The 27,200-nt window shown below is 35.6% G+C and overlaps 1 protein-coding gene across 1 annotated transcript; it reads left to right on the top strand.

Annotated features, from left to right (window-relative positions):
• The first annotated feature begins 909 nt into the window (after window positions 1-909).
• On the top strand, window positions 910-25,064 carry ccdc178 (coiled-coil domain containing 178). Its single transcript, XM_014471934.2, has 18 exons — window positions 910-967; window positions 4,551-4,685; window positions 4,913-5,014; window positions 5,188-5,388; window positions 5,513-5,733; window positions 7,306-7,448; window positions 8,870-9,023; window positions 9,121-9,216; window positions 9,884-10,020; window positions 10,148-10,331; window positions 10,431-10,493; window positions 10,651-10,779; window positions 11,991-12,104; window positions 12,234-12,379; window positions 12,575-12,734; window positions 15,392-15,541; window positions 19,118-19,252; window positions 24,779-25,064. Exons 1-18 carry the CDS (start codon window positions 910-912, stop codon window positions 24,932-24,934), a joined length of 2,484 nt encoding a protein of 827 aa, XP_014327420.1. The 3' UTR covers window positions 24,935-25,064.
• The last annotated feature ends 2,136 nt before the right edge of the window (window positions 25,065-27,200 follow it).

Here is a 27,200-nt window from a genome sequence, read left to right as displayed (position 1 = left end):
CATTTTTGTATAGGCTACAACCCCACTGTGAAGGACCAAAGAAGCCACATGGGGGCTCTGGAGCCACAGGTTGTAGAGTCTACAATTCCTGCCATAAAGATACCTGTGAAGTGCATCAAAAACTGATATGCAATTATGATCTTTAGTCTGCAAGTTTGCATGTTATATTTCTATTTTAAACACGCACATGCATTAGGTTTCACTAGTTTTATTGTCTCCTTTTTCTGCGCATATTTGACCTTATCAGTTATTAATATTCACAAAATACTCCTATTCAGCTCCTGTGACGCTAATACACTTTTTTTTTTTGACGCTAATACACTTGTGACGCTTCTCAACGGCTCTTGAACGCAACTCCTCCCCAACGAGCGCATGCCCCCCGTTGTTACCAGCAAACCGCGCAGAAGATTGACAGCAACTTGATTCATTTGACGCAAACCTTGTCGCGTGGAAACACGAAGCATTTATAAACTTTTCAGCTTATGCAGGTGAGCGACAGTAACACAACACGCAGAGGTGGCAGCCAAAAGTTAGAGTAAGTTGATAGCTAGCATTTTTCGCTTTCACTTTCTCCCATGACAACGACCCCCCTCAGCTCATTAATTTCTCATTAGCTTGGTTAATTAAACGTCAACTTAACGTTAGCTGACAGAGCGTCATCCGGAGATGAGTGAAGGTATGTTTACCTCCCGTTTACCAACCTTGTTATAAAATTTAACCATGGGAGTTTAAACCCCCTATGATTTATTGTGAAAGAAGATCAATTTCTATGTATTTTAAGTTTTTTTTAAAATCTCCAGTTCCGCTAGTTTTGACGACAGAAATGCCTTTGCTTTCCCTCAGGACGTTTAAGGACGTCTCGATAGTTCGTTATTGTTCAGCAAATATCCCACCTGGAAGAGTTGCGACATGCCAGACGTTAAACCCCACACATTACCATCCATGGAAGGACTAGCTAGTCAGCAAGGTAATCAGGGATGTTGGCGCCTAGTAGGACAGAATAGAAATACTTTATTGTCCCACAGTGGGGTCATTCAGGTGTTACAGCAGCAGGTTTAGGTAAGTGGGTGAATGCATATTCAGACAAAGACAAAACATAAAAATAAGAATGAAAGTGTACAGTAAGGGCAAATTTTCAATGTGAGAAAAATGTACTGTGCAATCAAAAAAATATGCAGATAATCATTTAGAGAAAAAAAAAATGCACAAGATGTGTATGTATGGAAGACCATATCAAAACAACAACAAATAAGCAAAACAAGCAAGAAAGAATGACACATGTACTGATTAAACTTAGGCTTAATTATTTTACACTGAGGATAAAACATTGATTTGTGGAACACATTTTTGAAAACAAAAAAGAAAATCAAAATTATTACAGTTGATAAAGTTAAATTCTAGTCTCATTTTGCTTTTGTGAGTCCAACGCTGTGTTGTACATTTGGGGCTGGCCAGGATGGCGTTTATCACAGAACCACCACTGAGAAACATGCTTTAAGTTATTTATTTAACTTAAAGCATGTCGGGTCCTCGTCATACCTCATTTCAGTATTTTTAATCTTTGGTTAAAAATATTTACTTGTAGTAGCATAATCTGATTATTATTTTTTTCCATTTAGCTTTTTGCTTGAATACTTTCAATATCTTTAGAACACTGACAGGATGAAGACTATTATAAGATTATTATAATAATTAATATATAGTTTTAAGAAATGATCTTGTTCATTTTTCCTCTATATGTGTGATCTTGTATAAACCAATAGCTTGTTAATTTCTTCACTGAAAAAATTGTGTCAAAATAAAAGTTTATTTTTGCAGAAGGATTGTGTTGCTGCATAAAAGATTAATTAATTCAATTGTTGTGGGTGCTTAGAAGTGTGGTTGACTTTGTATTTCATTACACTGCCCACCATAACTGTGGGCATAGTCAGACACTAAAAAGAATTAGATTTGACTATAACTATTTAGTGTGAAAAAACAACCAAACTGAGAAATAATCTGATTTGACTATAATAGCTATTCATAATTACTCCATAATGTAACTGAACCATTTTTGTTATTTCTACTTTATATTTTTAAGTTGATCAGAATGTCTAATAAACTTTGGTCAATAATTGTTGTTTTCCTTTCCTATTAATTTAAATATATTCCAACACCCTGGTACTTTTCAAAATAGGAAAGACAAGAAAAAAAATGCTTGTCGAATGAGATAGCTGTGTGCTAATCTTTGCAAGTCTGGACATGGCTGCAGGAAACTTTCTACTGGCCTTGTTTGTCTCTGGAACTGTTATAAACCAGTGTGGGCAGTAACCTCAAGGTGGCACTAGGTATATTGAGCCAGGATTTGATTATAAAGACAATCTCCAGAGTGTCATGTTAGATAACAGCATCAAAGATAGAATTTATGGAGGACTGTGTCTCCATTTCAACAATTTAAAAAAAAGTTTTTTACACATGGGCACCAATAACTGCAAATCTCTGTTAATTGCAGTTACCTGTAGTATAAACAGGTAACTGCAGGTAACAGGTCCATAAATAGAAGATAAAAAAATATTTAGATAGTTGTTTCTTTTAAATGAACTATTGTGTTTTGTCCATTTGCAGTTTAAGGAGGCATAAAACTGTGTAAACTTGTTAGGGTCCTTGTGTGGTGCTGCTAATGCTGGCTGTGGACAAAGATATTTTAAATGTATAACTAAATATATTACTAATACAAGTAGTTTCCTCTACCTCATTTCAGTTTATTGGCTATCAGACTGAGAAAGAGTTTCTTTTTGTGTGCATTATAACCCTGCCAGCATGATTTAGAGCAAACCTTGCCACATTCCTGCTCCACTTGGTTATTTCAGTGTGTATATTTCACAAAAGCCATCCAGCAGGAAATGAGCTTTATTCTTGATTTCCCTTTAATTCTTGTTGCACTGTGTTTTGTCAGAGGCTACTCACAAATTAAACACTTGGTCAGTTAAATGATCGTCATTGCTAAAAAGCTGTCAAGTATGAAATATTGCTGATCTAACTTTTTTTCCCCCCAAACACTGAGAGGCCATACACTTCTTGTGAGGTATCTTGTTGGCATGACAATGAACCTGGAGCTGTAAATGTGCACATGAACCTGTTTATCTCCCTCATGAAAGAAAACTTATTAAACAATTACAAAATTTGAAATAAAATTTGATATACTCAAAGTCATGGATCCACTCTACCTGAGCTTGAGGTATTTAGCAAAGACGAATCTGTAAATAAATTCAGTCTGTGATTTAAAATATTGTTTCAAGTGGCACTAAGTTCAACACTTTAAATTTGAAAACCATCTTGTATTTTTCTTTCCACTTGACAGTTATGCATTACTCTGTGTAGGTCTGATGCATAAACTTCTAATAAAATACATTAAGGTTTGAAGATGCCAAATGGTCACATGTAGGAAAGACTTGTATTATAAATAGTTTTGGAAGGCACTGGAATTTAAGTTTCTATAGAATCCAATGCTGCTAAAAAGTTTGTATTATTATGAAAAGAATATGTAAACAATATTTTAAATACAGTATAGTATCCACTTTCATCTAACAGTCATAAATGTAATTTCCCGGAGTATATGTAATTAGACTTTACTTGTAATTAACTTCCCAGAGAATTTGTAATACGTTCTCTGAGGGGTTTGGTATCATTCATCTTTGCATTTATGCTATAAAACATTGTAACCAAAATTTCTCCTCTAAAAGAAAGCCAAGTATCAGAAGAGATCCTTGTACCACACTTTGTGAACCATGGCAATAGAGTAATTGTTGGTTCTGTGAAGAAATTCAGGGTTGTTGAGTTGATTGTCAAAGGAAGGATTAATTGATGGAAACTTAATGTCACAATACTTACAATGATCAAAATAACACTATATTTTGCCGTTCTTTAAAAAACAGGCTTCAATAGCATCAATATCATTAAACCAACAAAGTAGTTAAAATGATGAAAAACAACTTTTCTGACCTATTTGAAATATTTATTTTAATTTTAAATTTGAAACATACACACACAAAAAAATCTTTTTCATCTGTGACAAATGGTTCAAAATAGAAACATATTCTTTGTCAACATTTTTTAAGGCTTCTCTTTAAAGCATTGTTTACTTTTAAATTCAGGTTTGTGAACTCCAGTATCTGTGTCTTTCACAATCGTCCCGCCAGATGGCGCCCTTTTACCATGAAGAAATAGGAAATGTGCCCTTGGTTTTGTCTTGAGACAGATTAGTTTTTTCCTTTTTCAGTTTAAAGACTGTGCCACTAGAATCAGCTGGCGAATAGAAGAACAAAATATCTTTCACAGCCAAATACATTTCATTAATTACTTTGCACAATATCATTATGGCAATTGTGTGCGTGTTTGCTCCAACTAAGACCTGCTTGTTTCTATTTTTATTTCCATTAAAAGATTATTGCTTATAATAGCTGTGAGTTCTGCTGCTATGTAAAGATAAGTGCTTCTTGTTTTGTAGTAACTATTTAAGGTACACGAGAAACAGAACTGATTAAATATTCTTACATTTTGTCTTTCGTTAGATCAAGCAGACCTTCAGGCTGTCTGCACTGGTAGACGTCGGACTTGTGCTTTACTGAACACTCCCTCACCATGTGCCAGCAGTGCTATCTGCCATATCCAAGACATAAGGAGTCGATTAAAGATCTGGTTTCAGATGGTAAAAAATACTCCATGATAAAATGTGTATCACGTTGAAATGAGAAAAAAATAATTTTTATGATAAAATCAGTACAAAACATATTTTTGTGCTGCTTTAATTTTTGCCAGCCTAGAATATGTCGACCAGAGATTGATCCAGATAATCCCCAAAACAGCGAAACCGTAAGGTGAATTATTTACTTGTTTTTAATTATCTTTTTTTCCCTACTGCATAAATTGTTACATGGTGTTGATGGTTTTCACAGACTTCAGGGACTCTCTTTGAAAGTCTTAGATTCTGATTCTACAGACTTGTATGTTGAAGGGAAAGCGATTACTGCAAGAGGTAAATAGGACATGAATAACATTTCTCACTTACTTTCTTTCTGTAATGCTCCAATACATCTAAACCTAAGCACTATGCACTTGTGTTAAGTTGATTTGATTATTTCACAAAAGTTTTGCCAAATTTACACTGGAGGAATATGTCATCATCGTAACTTTTTTCCCCTCTGGAAGGTTATCAAAGATCACCTCTACAGAAGAAAATAGAAGATGTCCTCTCTGAAGTCATGCATCTGGTTGAGCGTTTGGAGGCTGATCGTCAGTTTGCAGAGGAAGCTCTGCAGAAAGAGAAGAGAATACGAAGCGTCTTAGTGAGCAAAACTGACGGTATTTCACTGTGGAAGCTATCCGAGCATCCCGCAATTATTCAGAAAGGTCAGTGACTGTGAGCTATCACATAATCTGAGATCTGTTTATCTCTTGCAAAGAAGTACTATTCTGTTGCTCTCAAACCCAGCTAATACGCTGGCTATTTATCATTGGTTTTTGCTTTCACTAGAGCACGAGGCTTGCAGTAGAGACATCGCTGAGTTGAAATGGCAGCTTAAACTGGAAAATCAGAAAGTTGACGAGGTCCAGGAGAAATTGTTGCAGGCTGAACTGCTCAACCAGAAATTACAAGAAGATATTGAGTTTGCCAGAAACCAAATCCCCATTGTAACAGAAAACATTGACCGCCAGAAAGGCGTTATACATCTGCTTGGAATTGCCCAAGCTGAGGTATGCCTCAATTGAATGTATTTTAGCCTCTGTCCAGCTATTATCTATATACTGTATGTCTATTCTTGCAGGGATGTGGGTGGGATTGTTATTTCAAACAAGTATCATAAAAAACTTTTGCTAGTATTTAACAGCTGCTTAATGAAGGGTTAACATTGTGGTAGGAAATGCCTTTGTTTAGTGTCATGTAAAAGTAAATAGTGAATCTATTTGCTTTGAGCTGATTTTATGCAGATGGTCTCTTTGTTGTTTTGGGTTCTGATTGGTATATATTTTCTAATTGTACAACTTTTTTATAGACTCAAGGTTAAATCACATGTTTTTTTTTGAACATTTCTTACTTAAATTATAACCTTCTCCAAGTCATTTATGCATTCTAGTCTAATTCTGCTGTCCAAGACACACTGGAGATAAAACTCAGGAGTTTTAGGTTTGCCTTCTGAGCCTTCAAAACCTTAGCAAACCTCAAACCTTTGGGTGAGCATACAATCTATCTCCAAAGTATTCAAACACCTTAAAACGTGCTCCATTTGTCACATTACAGCTTCCTTATTGGAATTTTAGGTGATAAACCACCTATCTGTTGCTTGCAGCTCCAGATTGGCTTTAGGCCCCCCAAAGTGGCTCGTTATAACTTTTGCTAAAACATATAATTTAATAAAATTATATTTTGTCTTTTCATGAAAGTTTTTCTTTGTTCTAAAACCTACAATTTGATATAAATTATTAGTTCTTTATTTAAACTATAAGGTATAAATAAGTTATTAGGGATGCACAGTATAATGTTGTTGCTATCCGTTCTATTGCTAAAACCTCCCACTACTAATAACCAATGTTTAATTCCATCTTGTTGCTGTTTGCGTATTTGTTCTTGGAAGGGAGTTGATAATGTGATATTTTATTGGACATGAGCAAGTGATAGTTATTTAGCTCAGGATTGTTGGGTTTTTAACTGAAGCAAATAAGCAATGTTGTTTTTTCACGATAGAGAAATGGTCTGCAAATATTTATAACTTAGGTAAATACGGGTTATCGGCCATAACAGGAATATTAATATCAAGTATCACTATTGGCTAAAATGTCCATATTAACACATTCCAACCACCTTGACTGCTGGCGGTGGTCAGCAAGCCCAGTGGTGCCGGTGCATGGCATTCTTGCTTCTGTCAGACTGCCACCATGTGTGCGTGAATAGATGCATGTACAGGCAAGTACAGGGCATTTACCATTTCCCTTTACATTTATGTGGTATATTATTCTGGTTTATCACATAAAGCCCAATAAAATACAACAAAGCAAGTGATTATAAGATAACAAAATGTGAAAAGATACTTTGCAGGCACTGTAACTAGATCTTCATAAAAACATCTCCACAAGAGCAAATCTTGATATTTAAGTATCTATAACAGACAAAGTTTTACTCCTTTTTAAACAGTTACCTGAAGATCTTTTAAGAATGTGCCTTAGGATCTGGATGGTACCAGAATAATGTCTTTTTTTATTTATTCCATTAACTTCATAAAACTGTTTTGAAATAAACTTGAGAAACATCACACCCCATTTCTTGTTTAGGCTGACGACATTCAAGCAAGCACAAAACAAGATCTCCTCCAGATTGAGATGGAGCTTAGAAAGATGGAAACTGAAGCCGACATAGAAAGGATGGCACATGAGCACAGACATGAGGAAAAATTACATGAGCTAGATGACAGATTGTGAGTATTTATATATTTATATGTATTTGAATATTTTTTGAATAATGCAAAATTGTACACACAGATGACCCAAAAGCACTTTCTACTGAACTTACACTACAGTAGCAGTTAGATGCAACTGAATTCCATTTTGGTAAACATGCTCTTTTACAGGCCAGCTAAAAAAACCCCCCAAAAAACATGTAGATTATTACATCTTTGCTTCAAAAAAGACATTGTAATTTTATTGTTGGTTCAATTGAAAAAAATGAACATCATTAAAGTCAGTTGGTTCAAATAGTGATATACTCATATTTATGCCAATGTATTTCAAATTTTTTGGTGATTATGCCTCATAGCAAATGAAAACCCACTTTTTTGAATTCAGAAAATTAGAATATTGCATGAGACTAATAAAAAAGTAATATAGAAACAGTAACAGAAATATTATGTTTTGGCCAATATATGGAAGACTACTGGCTTGACAGTGGTCCAGCAGATGGTGATTGGCACACAAGGAGGGCAAACCACAAATTGGCATTCCCAAAGACGTTTGGTGTTCACAGAGTGTTTTAGCCGGGCATATTAAATGGAAAGTTGTGTGGAAGGAAAAATGGTGATTAATAAAATATGCACAAGCAACAGGGATAATGTTAACCCTTAGAGGATTATGAAGCAAAGTCCAGAAAGAGTTTTGGGAGGATTCACAAGGTACGGACTGTGGCTGGAGTCAGGGCTTCAAGAACTACACACAGATGTATCTAGTACATAGACTACAGCTTTTCCATTCTTTATGTTGTCGCTCTGTGGTCTATCCTCTTTTTAGATTAAATCTTACTTTACCTCTCAATTAGTGATCATAGTCCTGTATTGAGTGCATAAGGCTGGACAGTGCATGAATATACTGTACATCTCAGCAGGTCCACATTTTGGGATTACAATTTTTTTTTATTTATCTTATCTATTATTAAGATTTTCTGAAAAACTGAATGTTAGTTTTAATGAGGTGAAAGCTTTAATTATTAAAACTGACAGAAATAATTGCTGGGAATGTATCAATAATATTATGTATGAATCTATATAATACAAATATCACCTTCTGAGTAGACTTTCTAATGATTTTCTCATTAAATATAGTTGTTCTTCCTACAACATAACATAGGCATTGACACCTTTTATTATTTGGATTTTTGTTTCCATAGTATAACACATGTTTAATGTCAAAGGTAAGGATAGGATAGTGGCAAAAATATTTCTAGTTGAATCATACCAGTTAATATATCTATCTGAATAAGATCTGAAAATGTATGACAACAAGCAAACTTTGAAAGTGATTGGATATCAACTGTTTAAGAATACCGTTGTCTACAAGGAGTGATTTATTTTTTTTTATCAAACAGTGTTTAAAATAACTACAAATTTAATATGTTTTTGTCTTGTAGGAAAGAATTAAACAGGTTGAAGATGCATAAGAAAAATCTGCTTACTGGGATCAAGAAAACAAAAGAAACTATCCTTCATAAAGAAAAGAAGCAGAGAGAGCTTGTTACTCGACTCCCTGAAATTGCTAAGCTTGAGAAAATGGAAGAAGACAAAGTAACTACTAGTTTCTTTCCTTTTCTTTTTATAAAATGTTTAAAAATTTCAAAAAGCTGTTTCTCACCATTGTGGTATGTGTGTTTGTCTATCACAGATTTCACATCTCAATCTTGAAATTGAGAATAAAGTAAAAATAAATCAACAACTTGGAGGCAAACTAATGTCAATACAAGCAAAATATGAAACAAGGGTAAGTACTATTAGTGTCTTATGGAAAAGAAACCATTAATTTACATTTGAAAAATCACAAGGAAGTATATGTACATTTGAAACTTCACATTAAAATCATGTTTGCACATTGGAAGATGTGTTTTTTTAACTGTGTAAACCACATGTATTTTCCTTGTGTAACACTGAAGGTCATATGTAATATCCATTTTAAATCATCTGTGACCCTCAAGACTATATGTGATGCCCATGTTTAACAAAAGCAGTTCGAATGTGGAAATTATATTGTAAACTATAAGGGCGATATGTTCAGTAAAATGTGAAAAATGTCAATGCATGAAATATTTTCCACAGGTTTTACATATGGAAATTGTATTGCATGGCAGGATGTGAAACACATGTAGGAAAACCTTCCACATGTATCTCACAATTCACTTAAAATTTGTTTTTCAGATGTGTCCCATTTTGGTAGTTATTTTCCCCTATATGTTTATTATTGTAATCCCATGAGGAACTTGTGGCCATATTTTTTTCACATGTGAAAACACAGATAAAGTCTGTGTTTTTTTTTTCCCCCAGTAAGGGCACTTAATCCTTTACATGCCGGAACACGAGGTGACTGTAAAACAACAATGTCCTCAATATATTTGTGATCCATTTTTCTATACTATGTTGAATCTAAACCACAGAATTCCATATGCAAAGCAGAACTTACCTTTACAACGGCACATCTTCATTCAAGAAATGAAGCTCTTGAAGCCTTATTGAAAGAAAATAAGGATTATGAACAGAAGATTGATGACTACAAGACGAAAATTTGTAAGAGGTACAGCACCAAAGCCAAATTAGTTCTAAAATATGTATAGTTCCCTATTAAGTTCTACCATGCACTACATGGTGAGTCACTTATTTGTGTTCATACCATATGTATACTTTACTGTGTGCTTTGTTAGCGAAAAAGATGTGAAGCAGATGCGTGCAGAGACGAAACTGATGCTCCAGAAAATCACTGACGATGACGAGCATTGGGAAAAGGCCAAGGAGGAATTGACTGAGGTTACAGAGCAGAATAGTAACGCAAAGGCTAAACTGGACTTTCAGGAGAGTCTTATCGTCAAGGAGGACCAGGACGCCATGGTCAGAGAAAACATATGTCTATTTTCTATCTATAATTCCCAGGTTACGCCATGATTGTTTTTTTCCAGTGATATTCAGTATTTCTACTGCGCTTTGCAGATATTTATTGAGAGTCTGAGAAAAGAACTGACTCACCGCCTGAGTACTATAGAGAATCTAAAGGTAAATTTAGATTTCTTTGAATGTTTCAACATGATGAATATATTTATTTACTTATGCTTAAAAACACTTACCATTTTGTAAATGTTACATATACCTGTTGTATGTATATTAAAAGTATATGCCTAAAAGGCTATTTCATAACTTCCTCTTCAATCAGAGGCAGCTTGCAGAAATCAATTTGGAACTAAAGGAACATGAAGAACGTTCACAACTCACCAATCGAGGACTGCAGAAAGAATTTGATGAATCATACTCTGCAACACAAGCTCTGGAGGCTAAAGTGAAGGTACACTTGACGAATAAATTCTATACACAGCAATTAATTAAAAAAAAGTGTTGTGTGTTATCAAACAAAACGGCAGCACATTTAATTACGCCTCTCTTGGAGATGTGTAAAAAAGTGTAAACAATAATATATTTATTTTATTGCAGATAATTGATCTCACTCTTAAGAAATTCTAACAAAAAAACCTTTAAGTTATTGGCACCCTTGTAAAGTAAATATAACTGAATCTTTAAAAAAAAAACTTTTTAAACTTCACCTTTTTACTTGACCACAATTCATACATTCCATGTCGTATAGCTTTCCTGGAGTACAACAGTTAAACAGCACAGAGGCCCCTGTATCTTGCTCATCTAAAAAATGGGAAAGACAAGAATACATGGTATTCACACCCTATTGATAAAAAAAATATCTTTAAATATTGAATACATCATATTCATAAAAAATAACCTAACCTAGCTTTTTATTTGTTAAAAATTTGTGATCATAAAAAAAACGTGTTCTCTTAGGAACATCCCCATTTGATGGCATCTCTAGGAAAAATGCATGGAAAGCCTGTGAATAAATAAATTTTTATGCCATAATGTTTTAAAATTACAGTATTAGGAAACCCAACCTTTATAGAATTATGCAACAATTAAATGAAAGAAATGGAATACAAAGAAAATCTTCCTTTAAGAAATCTTTGTTTTAAAGAAAATCGCTGACAATAGCAGCCCTAAAAACTATTGTGAAAGAAATGTATCTGAAATATTTTTTAATTCAAATCTTTCTTTTTTAAGTTGTAAAAGACATGTAGGATACAAAAATGATGTTGTACAGATAATTTTTATAGACTAGATTCAAAACAGGAAAGACAAGGGAACATGGGATTAAAATAATGCACACATCTGTTCATCTTCATAGCAAATCTGAAGATGAACAGATGTGTGCATAGCAAATAAAAAATGCATAGAAAATCTGAGTAATTGGTCAGATCTGATTTGGAAAATGAAAACAACAAAAAAAAGATGAAGACTATTCTGCTGCCACCTAAAGTGCTGAAGCTTGTAAGGGAAGTACAACAAAATCTTATTGTTTTGGAACTGCAGCCATGGGGTGGCCATAATGGGTTCATCATATCTTTACAACCATTTAGTCTTACAAACATTCTTACAAGCTGTGATGTTAGAATGGTAGTAACTTTAACACATTTCATTGTTTTTATTGTACAGAGAATGAAGGAACTGGTAGAAAACTTTGAAAAGATTCAAAGTGAACATGAAGAGGCATTAGCCGACCTAGAGAAGGACACCAGGTTGAAAAGGGACCAGCTTAAAGCTGCTACGGTAAGAACAAGTTTATTTTTTAAAGCGGAATTGTTACAACTATTCAGCAATATAGTTTATTAGACAAAATAATTTCAACAAAAATGATTCATACTCATCTTTAAATTACTTTATTCTCTTTACTTACAGGATTTACATGGTGGCACCTTAAAGAGAATTAAAGATAATAATGCTAGGTGTACTGTTCTTATGAATAAAAGTAAAGAATACCACGAGTCTTCTCATGAAATGGAAAAATATACTGAAGATATTCCAAAAATCATAGCAGAGCTTGAGTAAGTTCCAAGAAAATATTAGTATAACAAGCTGACTGTAATGAAAGCACTATTATATTTCAAAGAATCCCATTTTTTTCCTACTGGTACATTACTGCCCACCTCAAAGAGATATAAAGGCTGTTCACAGCTAGTTTGATCTCCAAACATAACTTTAACTGTAGAAGTTCCACTAATTCAGTCGTCTCCTTGCAGAAAAGATTTAGATGTGGTGGACTTCAAAAACAAATCAGCTGCTCACACCGTGAGCACCTTGCAGTCAGATATTAATAACTGGCAGCTCCGAACGCAGCGACTCGAGAGGACAAGCTTGGCTCATCTCAAAGAAAGAAGAAAACTAGCGCAAGACACAAAGGTATGAGAAAACAAAACAATGTCACAATAACTGTCTGTAAATACATGAATTTGTGTGTCAAATGCTGTGAAGTCAGAGATGAGCTGTAAAAAAAAACCTAAAAAAAATAAATAAAACACCACTTTGTTTATTTGTTTCTGGATTAGTGTCAGCACATTGCTTGTTACAATACGTCCCTTAAGATACAGAGAAAACGGAGCAGTCTGCAATTAAAATTACAAGCCATGGTCAATCTCGTTCAAAGTGCTTTTGCCACAAATGACAAGTCGCTGCTGTTGTAGTCTTTTTGTCTGGACGAATTTGATGATGCATGTCGTGGTGGGATGCTGTGTCTGCTTTTGTTACCTGTAGGCCAACATTCTTAATAGCAATTTTAATACAAGACATTATATGATTTGTAACAGCATCACATCATCTTGACTTGTGTTTATTTGTAACATGAAACACGCTTCCAAAACATGAATCTGCTCTGCAAGAAATAACATTCATTTGAACAGTCTTTTTGTAAGAGAAGCCCCTATTTATTGTAAGGTTTTCATCTGCAGGATTATCAGCCCCAGCCAGAGCCTCTTTGCTGATGGGGGTTTCACATGGCTTATCTAATGTGAAATCGCCATGTGGTATATAGTTTCATTAAACGGTGATCAAGAATGCATTAGTTCAAAACAAGAAAAGGCAATGGAGCTTAAGCCGCCATGCATCCAAGTGCAGCAACTTTAAAGAAGTTGTTGGCGTGAGACAATTTAAGAATTAAAAGTCTTCCTCATAGACACAACTCCCATTAGCCGGATAAAAGTTAGCCATGCAAAAAGGAGTTTAGTCTTTTTCACTTGAAGAAATAAGATGATACAACAACAACACTCCCCGCTAAATAAAAAGATCAGCCAGAGTTTCAGGTTCTAAAGAAATGGGTCACTTTAATCACTGAGACCAATATAAACCACACATAATGTCTGTATTAGCATAACATAATAAGCAGAGTGTGCATCCGGAAATCATGGTGCATGAAGCAGAATGATTAGACACCTTCGAATGTGAAAATCCTAATAAATATGCTGACCACAGCTTGTCTGTTCTTCTCACACAGTTACAGGAAGTTTATATGGGGTCATCTTTGGCAATATCGAAAATGTACAAAAATACACACATCCAGGTTAAATGTGTTTATTTTAAGAGGAGCCACACTTCCTCTCTATTAAATCCATAAGTAGGTGAACGAATTTCAATTTTCATGCACACACCTATGTTTTGATTTGATCAGGCCTTGACGTTTGGGTGAGGACAGAGTAAACAATGCAAACTGCCGACGCTATCAGTTTCTTATGGGCAATGAAGTGTAATTTGTTCCATTTACACTTCACAACAGCATCAGATGGGCTTTGTCAGTGCTGCATGGAGTAATTAAACCTGAAATCAATAGCAGGCATTTGTCATGTTTACAGCCCCTCTTTCTGCTGGGTTAAACTCATCACTTTAGTGCTGTTCTGTTTTACTGCAGAGACACACTTCATTATGTCTGCAGGTACAGTTGAGATATTCTCACGTCCCCTTATCCAGCACTCAGAAACATTGTTCTGAAGAAAAGGCGACGTACACTGAGAGGCGTCGTTGCTGTGAATTCTTTGCTTTATTTCACAGAATAGGTGTCCATTGCTGGCTGTATTCCTATTATTTATTCTGGCTTATTTAGGAGACTAAATATAGAATGCATGCATCGAGATTATAGATGTCTGCACCACTACATAGTGATGTTACTTCCCTTCTTTACAGTATTTTAAATGTGTTTTATCTATTATATCCAATTTTTGCAATTTTGGAAGCATTGATCATTTTGATGATATAAAGCTCGATCACTGCTCTGATATTAGCTGCATGCTCTCCCACAGTGGCCTCTTATGCTTGTTCCCCCGTCCATACAATGAAGTTTTTTCTCTGTGTGTTGGGAGTTTTTGTTTTCTGTTTTTGATGAAGATTAGGATAGCATGCAGCAATGTGTTACCTGTTGTGGAGGAAAAACTGCCTATTAAACTGTTTATCAGGTATTGTAGCTGATGGAGCTGAAAGTGGGAAGATGGACAAAATGTGGTGTGCTTGGAGACGAAGGCTGGGCATCACTATTGTTCAAGTATGGCATAGAGATGATCTGCAGGAAATGACTCCACCACACTGCTTTTCATGCTAATAGTAACAGCAGGATATACACTTCCAAATAAGACACTGCTGTGTTTTTGTTTTTGACTGTCCACATCAATATCCTTGAATCCTACTGGATGCACTGAAGGAACTTTTCTAGGCATTATGTTACTAACATATTAACACAATATAATGCTTTGATCTAAACCAGTCATTGTAGCTCTGGCTACGTATTTGGAGTCATTATCCATTTAGAAGATAAACCCCGATCTCAAGTCTTTTTCAGCCTCTTACAGGTTTTCCATCAAGTTTCCATTCAGGGCTTCATCTATCTTCCCATCAACCCTGACTAGCTTCCCTGTCCCTGCATGAGGAATTTAGTGCCATGCCATGATGCTGCCATGATCTTGTTTAAGCTAAATATTACATAAAATATGCATGGTACAATAGTTACAGTTGGTGGTGGTGGTAGTCAGTGTAAGACATATCTAGTTCACATAATGCTATTTTCTTCACCTGTGTAGGGACTCCTGGAGGTTGAACGTGCTGAAAACGAACGACTAGCAATCGAGTATAAAGATCTGAAGAAGATGCTTTTGGAAGCCAGGCAGGAGTCAGTATCTGTACTGAGAGTGAAAAACCATGCACATAAAAGGTGTAGCTATTACACAGAGGTACAGTGAAACTTTTAAACATATTGTCTCTTTTCAATTATGTTTTATTATTTTTGCTATTGTCTCTTTTTCTCTTGTTGTGCTTTCTGTGCATGGACCAAAATTTTAAGGTGACTTAGTGTTGCATTTATTCTGAAGGTTACCGCTGCAATTTAATAATGATTAGATAATTTAAGTGGAGGAGGATGATGGATGTGGCATATTGTAATGATCACTGTGTATTTTTGGTACTAAAGGGAGTAAGGCAAGAGGTTGATGGTACATGCAAAAACTTCAACATTTTTATAATTATAGCTCCGCAATATTCTCACAGGTAAAACATTTCATTATTGTTGGGTTACAAATTTTCCTCACTGCATCAGTTGGTAAGAGATCAACAGCAACCACAGGTTACGATCAGACAATGGATGTGCTTTCAGCAGTAAAATAGCTCAAGTCTACACTTGACTAGTTAAGGGAGACACCTCTGCAGCCTTTTACTTTTTAATCTTTATAGTTTTCGACACTTTTTAACTGGAATGGAATTACATATGACAACCATAACACCAGGAAGAAGACACACTGCTCTTGCAATGAAAAACACATATTATTTGTTCCAAAAATGACTAATACCTTTACTTGAGCAATTCCTCATCTAACTGCATGAATGTTATCAAGTGAAAAATGCATGCAAAAATAAAATCCTGTGGACAGGATTTTCCACGCTCATGATCAAAGCCTGATTTTCTTTTACTCTGGATTCAGCCTTCACCGTTTTTGTTTGTTTCAGCCTCACACTTCTTCTACTGCAGCCTCTCGGCTTCTGCTTTATGCCTAATTTTAGTTTTATAACAAGCTTATGATCAACGGCATATCAGACATGTAGATGGGGCATTATTTTTAATCAGATTTAAACATGAACATCTAAAACCGCTTCTTTCCTGTTTTATATATCCAATTATCCTCATAATGTTTTCATCATCCAAAGCAGTTAATACAAATCTTAGTAAATTAGATCATGTTTTATTGATTTGTTTATAGCAAACTCACAAGGTAAATGCAATGCACAACTTCGGGATCATTTGAGAGATGAAACATTAGCACACATGAGTTATTTATACTTGTTTGAATAGTCATTAACTCCTTTTTTATTTAATAAACCCATCTTTTAGATGAGCTTTACCAGGTCTTCCTGGTTTTACCTTCACATTACTTCATTTTCCCATCACACTGTTGTGAATCTGCCTTGGGAAGAAATAAAGATATATGGCTTTAAGTATCTGGTTCCACTTTCTTTCTGATACTGAAGCACACATGGTGTCTCCATCTAAGCCAGACCGCCACAGAATTTCTTTGACATTCGGTTCCACTCAGAGATGTCACATACAATGCCCTCCACATTTATTGCCAACCTGGCCTGGTTAAGATGTGCAATAAGCATTAAAATAGATTTAGCTTTTGTTGCATTGACACAAAATTACTCTAAAATAATTCTGCAGTTCTCTTACAGTGAGTTTGGAGATTTATTGTTAATCTCCTTTGCCTTCCCCCTCATTGTGTGTGTTCACAAGATAAACTTTGGTACTTGTCCCGCCTTGTTGGTCACAATTTTATTGCTCTAAATGTTGGTTAAGTTTTGGTGAGCAGCTATTTTCCTGTAGCTGTTTCCTGACTTGAGAAGATCATAGCACATCATTTTTGAAGGGTATGTTCCCTTGTGTTTCCTGTTTTTAAGAGAATGGTTAACATGATATTCTATGTTTTTTTTAGTCAAAATCCAATAATTTGTTGCGTTGTAATAGCAAAATTATAACATAAATAACACAGAAAACACCAAAGAAGATGCATTTGCTTGAAATATTATGTTGACATAGCCTATATGCCACACAGGGTGTACATGCACAACTACCCCGGCTAATTAACCAGCCAATATCAGCTAATTATATTCTCAACATTAGTCTATTAAAAGAGGACAAACAAAAAGGTATGATATTATGTTCAATAAGAACTTGAAATCTACTTCTACATTTTGCTAAATTCTTCTAAGACTAAAAATAAAAAAATACATTAAAAAGTGAAGGTTATAGTTAATATTATTATGACATTTTACTACACCATCTTTCTATCTGCATAAATAATTGTTGCTTTTCTGTCTTTAATAAAAGCATTTGAGTCGTGTTTCACATTGTGTTTGTAATTTTTGTGTTAATACTGTGAAACTTGCATTTTTACTCAAGATCATGATATGGTGACATACTGGCCTGTGAGTAGACATCAACTTTGACATGTAAAATTGTTACAATTAGCTCCTTGCTACCACGCGGAACATGAAAGCTGTCATTTACCCATTAATAAAAAGCAACTGGCATAAAATTCTAGCATAAAAATAGATTCCCTATTACAGTTGCTACTTACTGCAATTACTGTAAATTACTGTACTTTTTGTCGGTATTTCCAAGGATGTCTACTTGTGGTCTTTCACTTTGTTGTCTACTACAAATCGACTTCATCTGTGAATATGCAAAACAGAATGAACAATGAACCAATAACATATGCTCAAATTGTTTTACTCGACACCATGATCAGCAGAACTAAGTGCAACTCAACAAGTATCCTGAAGCTTTTCAGATGCAGAGATTTAGGACCATAACAGTTTTAAAGAAGAACGCGGCACATGATTTAGTTTAAATATAAGTTTGATAAATATTAAAGACAGATTGTCTTAAAATGTAATTTCAATCACAGAACAGAAACAGACAATAAGAGATACTTCATTTCTGATAAATGTCAAAATGACAAAGGCATTTTTCTGATATTAGTCAATAATTTTTCTATTTTTTTCTTTAAACATAAAGGACTTGAATATCTTTGTATGAGCATCTTTTTTAAAACAATTTAGAATTGAGTGTAGATGTTAGCACTGTTCTGTTTATGTGAAGGCTTTCAGCTCTTAAGTTTTAACAGGGTACACCATAAAGACCATTCTTGTTATTGTCTTTCCTTCAGGAGCTGATGACTGAGCTAATTCGCTTTAGTTTTCAATGCACTGGGGAACACATTGCCAAGCAATGATAAGCTTTGTAGGGAGAGTGTAGAGATGGAGGAGGGAAGAAAAGCAACGGCATCTATCAGAATTTAAACCTCTTTGCTTGAAACTGTGTTCAAATAATAAAGCAAGCAGCATGTCTTTCCAAGAGACTGGGAATAATTTCTGGTTTCTGTGGGGGGTTCATGACTTTGTGTGTATGTGTAAAATATGTCTTGAGGGGATTGGTATAAAGTTAAACTGGGTGAAGTAGAAATATTTTACTCATCAGCTTTGCAGTCACAGAGTTTGCCTCGGCTAGAACAAAACTGCTGAAGCATTTAGAGAAAATTAACCCCCCATCCTGGCAGCCAGATGTGACTGGATTCTGATGAGTGCACACGAGTGGGCAGAGAAACCAAGAGACTGTGAAATTCCTGTCAGGCCCGTGTACTGCAGAATGGGCTATTGACTGCTTTCTCTATTCCCCTCCATCATTCTTCTTGAACACTGCCATTAATTTCCTCTCCTGCCTTACCAATTCCTTTTTTCTGCCTTCTCTCCCCCCCCAGCTCTCTTTGTTGCAGAAGAGGATGCACAAGGTTTTGGTAAAATACTTAGAACAACGCAGCCTCCGCTTCTTGGTTGACCTGGAAGAGTGCCAGACTGTTGCCCGAAAAACTTCCCAGAAAATAACAACTGCCCAGGTATTTGCACATATATGCAGAAAACAGGCTGGAAAACTGCACCAACTGCACTATCCTTTTACAAAGCAAATCCCTTTCATTCAACATTCATCCCAGTGTAGGTATGCTAACAGATGGTAGCATATTCTTTTGCATACTACAGTAACTCCATGTTATGCATTGCATTGTTTGAGCCTGATCCAGCTAGTCAGTTGCCTTGTGTCGTCTTTGCCAAGCAAGAGCAGCCAGGCAAATATCTACCAAAGTGACTTGCCTCAGTGCTGCAGTGGAGTTAAAGACACTACTCTTATATTACAGTCTATACATTCACTCATCAAATCACAGACTGATGCGATGAATTATCTGTGTGACTTCAGAGATTTATTCAATTACTTTGTGTCTGTCTGCCTCTTTGAATAAGTATACATAGTGCTTTCAAAAAGTATTCACACTCCTTGATATATTTTTTAAAATTTTGTCACATTATATTCTTAATTATGTATTTTAGTATGCTTTCATTGGACAGACACAAACATTAATGTGGACTGTAATGAAAAACTGTTCTAAATAAAAAAAACATGCCCTAATACAGAAGTTGCATAAAGAATCCATATATTTATAATTTCACATCATTACAAAGCTGCAAACTATATATATATATATATATATATATATATATATATATATATATATATATATATATATATATATATATATATATATATATATATATATATATATACACGGTATATATATATACACGGTATATATATATTCTCTCATATACTTATGAGAGAATATACTTCTCTCATATATATATATATATATATATATATATATCTAAAGAAAAGTATCAGACCACTTAAAGTTATCAAGATGTGGCCATCAACAAAACTGAAATGCTAAGCAAGAAAAGCATGAATCAGAGACTCAGCCACTGCTGAAGGTAGCTCTGGAGGAGCTACAGAGATCCATGACGGGGGGCAGAGAATCTGGTGACTCTACAACTGCCTTCCTCCAAATGTTTGTAGCCATCCTACATGAGTTTTTGGAAAAATGCAAATTCACTTGCTCTTTGTCATTCTCTCATAAATACCAGATTTGTGGAGTACACAACTAAGAGTAAGTCAATTTGCATCTTTCCAAAATCTCACGTAGGATGGCTGCAAACATTTGGAGGAAGCTTTTCTGGTTAGATGGAACAAAACTAACTTTTTGGTCTACATTTAAAACACTATGTGAACTCACCATCCACATGTTGAAACATAGTGGTGGCAGCATCATGCTATCAGAATTCTTTACATCAGCAGAAAGGATGTTCTCTCTAGCAGTACTAGAGATGTTCTGCTGATGTAAAACATCAGCAGAATCCTGAAAGCATCAGAATTCTGTGCTGGCCAGAAACTAGTAACTAGAACCTAGTACAGAAGTAGTTATTAGTAACTTTTTCCTTTAAGTTTTATTGGCTCTAGTGGTCTTTATTTGAGAGTGGTCAGGCAAGAAAGTGGGTAATGAGAGAGGGGGAAGACATGTGGCAAAGTTTCATCAGGCCGGGACTCGAACCTCTGATGGCCGCATCGAGGACTAAGGACATACATACGAGGATATACAGTGGTTGTGCTTTACCCCTGTGCCACCACAAAACCCCAACTAGTAACTTATGTAGTACTAGACAGTTTTTGTTTTGTCTTCCATCAGAACAAAAACTCTAAACATGCAGCTAGTTTGACAGTAGAATGGTGTAGATATAAGTTTTTGATCTACAGCCCAATCAAAGTCTAAATATGTGTCATGCCTGATGCCCATGCAAATAAAAAAATAATAAAGAAAAGAAGAATACAAGGTTTTAGTGGGATTTGAAAATTTATGTTACATGAGATAGAATGGACACTCCATCCTAACTCACCGAAAGTGAAATATTCTGCAAAGCACAAAAAATATCAAATTTCCTAAAGCTGGTGCAGACAAACCCCCTAAAGACCTGCAACTTTAACCAGTTAAAGGTGGTTAGCAGTATTTTATCAGGGGGGCTAAATACAGATACATGCCAAACATTTCAGATATTTGGGTGTAAAATATTATGGAAACTATGTATTGCTTTTTCTTCAGTTCACAATTATGCACTGATTTGTGTTTGTCCATCACATGAAGTAGTAATGAAGTTTGTTTTTGTAACGTACAAAAGTTGAAGGGATGTGAATACTTTTGATTGGCTCGGAGTCTGTACCTGAATCATCTGATCGCTAACAGCACATGAACTGTTAGAGCCTATTTTCTGTTTGGTCAGGGATTTTGTTATCATGTTAGTTAATACAGACTTCATCACAACACATGGGGGATATCTATGTGTTATAACTTTCTCTTCTTTGTGAATATGATAACCTTCTGTCTGTCTTGCACAAGAGTAGGAGCATATTCTGCAAGGTTGAAAAGTAGGGATCTTCAATTAGAGGATAATCGGTGTCTAATCTGTTCTGTGATGTGCGATGAGGTCGAAGCGGACAGCGGGACAGTGATGAATCTTTATAAAAATGTCCTGTCCAGCATTTCCACAGAGCCAGGTGGTGTGCCACCCTGTTATGATCTATATCCTTTTTTTACTTCATCCTTATCTTAACAATGGCACCCTCCAAATCTAAAAGTGGCCATGTTTGCCAAATGCATTAAGTTATTTTAATATGGCACACCTAATTTAATCTGTTCAGTGAAAAAACTATTAAGAGGTCTCCTCCTCTGTTTCCTCTCCTCCGGCTACTGACATGTTTTTTGACGGGTCCGGTCTAGACATTACAGGGAGCAGCTATTTCTCAGCAGCCCAGCTTCAAAAGGCCCCAGCAGATCACTGTTCAAGGCAGGGAGTAGTGGGGCACAGGGGGAGGAGCTATCAGGAAGCTGCAGAGTGTGAAGGACAAAAGAGCTGGTGTATTCAAGCGCACCGCACCGTCACCCGTCACAGCTCAGCACAGGTTCCATCAGAGCAGGCAGCACTCACTTTAAACTGGCTCCTAAAGAAGAGTGCAGGAGAAGGACTATCCTCCATAACGTACACAAGGAAAAATAACCCTTAGGAACCAAAGAAATGCGCCTTGAGAACAGGCATAAATTTACACTCTGCACTACTGCTTAAATTTTAAGACCTTGATGATGAGGTCTTGAGACGTTGCATTATGAATTGAAAGTAAATTGACACAATTCTAAATATTATTTGGCTGTTTAGAACTAAGGAAATGCAGAAATCAATGGAAGTGATGCTGGTTGTTACTGGAGTTAAACCAGGCTGAGTCCTGATGAGGCCTACACTAATCCATCATGTCCACTTAACCCCACAAGCAGAACATAAGAAAGGTCAGGTTTGCTCTTTCAGACGCCAAATGGCAGTTTTCTCATAACTAGCTTGAGGGAAGGAAGGCTGAGGAACCCTGGGGTGGGTGGGGGTGGGATCGGAGAGGCGGTGGGCTGTCATCCTGTTACACTCCTGCCAGAACTGGCAGTTCAGCTTTGTGTTCTGCAAGTTTACACTAGGGATGGCATAATTGACAATGGCTAACAGCAGAGAGCAGTGCAGAGCTTTGTTGAATGGCCAGTAATGATTGGAGCAGACGCCCACTGCCCCAGTCCCAGGGGACAGTAATCCAAGATCCTGTTTCTGATATAATTGTTAGTCAGAGAATTTCTGCATGGCCAGGCTGGTTCACATTCCCAAGCTAGTTGACACTGCCAGGCAGTTTAATAGAAAATCTGGATGCCGAGGTTTTTAAAGCAGAGGAGCACTGAACCTGGAGACGGTTCACCAGGAGCGTTATTCTACCTCCCTACAAAAATAAGAGCAAGCCGGTAACTTTACTCTCATACTTGTAGCCACTTTCAGTGACTTTAAAGTCCATTACTCAACCAGCTTCATAAACATCAGGTCAGTCTCATGACTCGTCAGTAAAATTAATTTAATCTGAAGCAATACACCTTCTCTTTGAATTCTTAACTACTCTCATAAAGAAAAAGACATTCATTTTATTTCCATGGTTAAAATCAAACAGTTTACAAATATCCCATCAAATACTTATTACAGTCTGTTTGTACTCTACAAGACAGGTCTACTACTAAGTTGCACATCATTTATTTAGGGAATAGTTATTTGTTTTCTTTAGTAATTTCTATAATAATTAACCTGATTAAATCTATCAAGAGCCTAATTGGCCCACAGATATCAAAAGGAATATGATTTTGACAGTCAAATGAAGGATTTTATGACCTAATTGTAATTGTTATTGCAATTAGCAATGCAATGCTAAAAACTCTGCCAGCATTTCAAATAACACTACATATCCGTGTCAAAAAAGAGGAATGTGCCTTTTGAGTCTGACACATTCTGTAGAATTTTTTGCTAATGAAGCTGGCTGTATCCCCAGATATGTGGCTTCCCTGTGATGGTCTTTTTGGCTTCCAGACACATCTGGTAAGAGTGTACAGCACTGCTTCTGTCAGTTTTTAAACATGACCACACTGTTGCTCTCCTTTACTCCAGGTTTGGATGTGTGTTGGTTCTTTGCTCTGGACTTGACATACCTTTAAAAATCGTTGAACACAGCTGTAGACAAAACTGTCTGCAAAGAATCAGCTGAACTTAGTGAGGTGTTTGGATTCAAAACAAACATTTAACACAGCCAAAACTCCAAAATCCTTTTGGTTCTCGGCAACTCAGTTGAATCTGGTTTCTTTGAAGGATGAAACATATCCTTTTAAGATACTTACACAGAAGCAAACTTGCCAAAAGGAAACAAACCCACATGGAGAGGTGGTCAATTAGGAATGGAGTTTTAGGCAATCAGCGAGTTACATGACAGGTAACTCTGTCATGTAACTCTTAGACATGATGTCTAAACTTTTTGCTTTTACATCCACAGGTTAGATTTTTCTTTTTTTTAATTAAAAATTAATATTTCTGTTTTTTTTTTAGAATTATTACCAGTTCAACAAAAACAAAAACCTCAAAAAGGCATCGGGAATTTATTTTTGCCTAATTTAAAGTCATTCATATACTTTTCAGCATATTTATGTCATTCTTTTTCCTTCAAATTGGAAAACAAATTATTTGTCTCAGCTCAGTGACAAGAATGATATGAGTTTGTTTGTCTTGGAAAAATGCTTGCTATATATAGTTAACAAATAGCTGTGCCTCTAACAAAGCCTCTTTTAGAGGAATAGATGCCGGATGTTTGTGGTCTTATTTACTAGTAAGTTGAAATAAAAGCAAAACTAATGGTAAAACACACTTCATTATGAGAGACTCGCTAACTGTCTTGAGAAATACTCTTTATTTTGGGTAAACTAGAAGAAACTGACTAAATAATAAAATCCAGGTGGTCAGCTGAAGTGAGCAAGAGAGCAGAGGGTATATGGAGTTGAAAGGTCAAAGTCTGATGGTTGGTTCACATCACACACTGCCAAACACATCAACTGTGTCTGGCATATTACTGTGAACCTAGCATATTAATGCTTTTATACAAATTGGTATGTTTGTTATTTATTCTTTTTTTCTTGTTTAAACAGGGAAAGTTGTCGAAAGAAATTCAGCTTCTCTCAGCGTTTCTACAGTCCGTCAGAGAGAGCTCTACCACCACCAAAAACGCTGAGAAGAGCAAGCAAACCAGTCCAGATGCTTCTGAAGTGAATGAGCAGAAACCTCCAGTTCAAGTAGCAGTGTAATTGGACATTCACCTGTACGAGACAACTTACTTACCCTAGCATGCTTCACTATCTCCCCCCCTCTTCACTTGCAGCAAATCCATAACAATGAAACAGGTGACTTTCATGCTGCTGTCAGGACTGATCTAATTTTAGCTGGGTGAATGATTGCAATTGGCTTTGCCTCATCAGATAATTAATCTATGTCACCATTAATTGGAAAAGAGAATAATTACAGGCAGTGTTGACAGAAATTCTACGCTTCTCCAGATTTCAAGATCTAATTACAACTAGTGAAACCTCGTGACCTTAAGTAGCACTTAGTGCACTTTGGCCACTTTGACCACGTCCATGTGACCACCGTCTTGAGGAAAGCACCCTGTTTTTGTTACGGTACCCCGCTCTCCTCCGATGTCTTCACCCACTGAAAGCTGTCTCCCTCAATCACTTTTCAATATTCAATCTTAATTTTGTGGAAGTTTAGCATTTTCAATGAGCTGGAGATGAATGATTAATGAATAAATTTAAATGCTTCATTTTGTCCATGGATCATTAGTTAAGTCCTTTGTGGGAAGGACCTGAGAAAGGAGTGAAAATTATTGAGACATTAGCCTGGAGCAATCCAGGGGTAAATAGTGTGCACAAAAGGATGTTGTGTGCGCACTATCCACTAGCTTTCTAAAGAACCCTGGGGAAACGCTGTTTTCAATTTGGAATCTTAACTGAATCACATTTAGTTCTTGTAGAAAATTGATTTTTGTTTCATAGTGTTTAAACAGTCATATCAGTGCTACACATCATATTAACTGCTTCATATAGACTTGAAAAGTTAAGTATAAACTGTGGCTTTTAAAAAGACGCAAATGGGAAAACATGTTGAATGTAATAATAACACTATACAATGAGCAATTAAATAATTGATGTTTAACATTAATCATGGAAGTTTTATTTGGGGTATCATTGTGACACCACCTTAACTTCTCAAAAGTACTGTTTTTCATCCTGTCCATCTGTGCTGACAGATAATTGGGGGGTTTGTTGTTGTTTTATCAGAGACCTCCCCTACAAGTCAGGACAGAAGGGGGCAGTGTGAACACAACAACACTGGAAAGATAACTGTCTGAAGTATGATCTACTCCAGGGATTCTCAAACTTCATGTTCAGGAGTCCAAGTCTAGTATAGGTCAAAAGTTTTAGATAACCAGTGATAAGCAAGTCACTTTTTACTACAGTTACTTACAAATAAAAAGCAAGATAAATTGTTCTTTACATTTAAAATATTTGTTTTTTATTCTAAACTGTTTTATTTTTTTTATAGTAAAACACAAAGTCAACTTAAACTGAAACAAGACAATAACAGCAATATAATAGCTGATATAAAGCTTATATATTCAGACATAGAGATAATTACAGTACACAGCAACCTAGTTTGGAAAATAGCCACATTTGCCTTCACTAAGCTGGGTATTATATATATATTTTTAAAATAACTTTTATTTATTCCCAAACAGTAATTTTTTTTGTAGATTAATAGAAAATAACTCTTATTTATTGGATTGAATAATATATTTATGCATGCTCTTAAAAATCTAATTATCAGCTATATATGAGTATTTTATTTAAAAAAAAGAAGAAAAAAATAGAACATAGCATACACGTTTTGTAAAATAAATTCATAAATTCATTAGCATTTCATTAGTTGACGTACAAGAGCTTTGGGAATGTACTGTAAGTCATACACACACCCACACCATAAATGTTTTTTTACCCAACACTTGGTTAACTGGATTTTAGAAAACTGCTTTAATATCTTAACACCCACTTCTGCTAAAACATGCACAGTTTTATTCTTCCTGACTCATCAAACTGCTACAAAAAATCTTCAGTACAGGGCATTTTGTTTTTCTGAGAATCTTTGCAGAGGGATCACTGTGCAAAGACATCAGACTGACCCTTGTTTAAATATGCCCTGTTGATAATTTGACTCATTACATGTTCTTTTGCACTTTTGTTTCACAAAGAATATGAGAGTTCCGCTTTGCACAGCAATTTGTTTTGAAGGCCATAATTAATAATGACTTGTGTTATAGTTGCATTCAGTATTGTTTCTACAAGATAGCGGTCAATCTGAGAGACAGCTGAGCAGGTCACACAACGCAGACAGGCGGGATAGAGAGGAGCAGTAGTCATGGCAGATGCTCTTTTATTTCTCTTTCACTGTAAAACGCAGTGGAAACTGTACTCTTGAGATTATTGGAAACTCTCAGATTTGTTAGATCTTATCCAC

Source organism: Xiphophorus maculatus, chromosome 6, assembly GCF_002775205.1.
Source record: "Xiphophorus maculatus strain JP 163 A chromosome 6, X_maculatus-5.0-male, whole genome shotgun sequence".
In the NCBI taxonomy this organism is placed as follows: domain Eukaryota; kingdom Metazoa; phylum Chordata; class Actinopteri; order Cyprinodontiformes; family Poeciliidae; genus Xiphophorus; species Xiphophorus maculatus.
The sequence above is the reverse complement of the archived record's forward strand: the minus strand, read 5'-3'. Positions and strand labels throughout refer to the sequence as shown.

What these genes read in the sequence shown, in the direction of transcription:
- ccdc178 (XM_014471934.2), top strand. Translation starts at nt 910, where the DNA reads ATGCCAGACGTTAAACCCCACACATTACCATCCATGGAAGGACTAGCT. An exon ending in TTGGAATTGCCCAAGCTGAG is followed by an intron (nt 5,734 to 7,305) that starts GTATGCCTCAAT and finishes TTTCTTGTTTAG; the next exon opens with GCTGACGACATTCAAGCAAG. An exon ending in GGTGTAGCTATTACACAGAG is followed by an intron (nt 15,542 to 19,117) that starts GTACAGTGAAAC and finishes CTCCCCCCCCAG; the next exon opens with CTCTCTTTGTTGCAGAAGAG.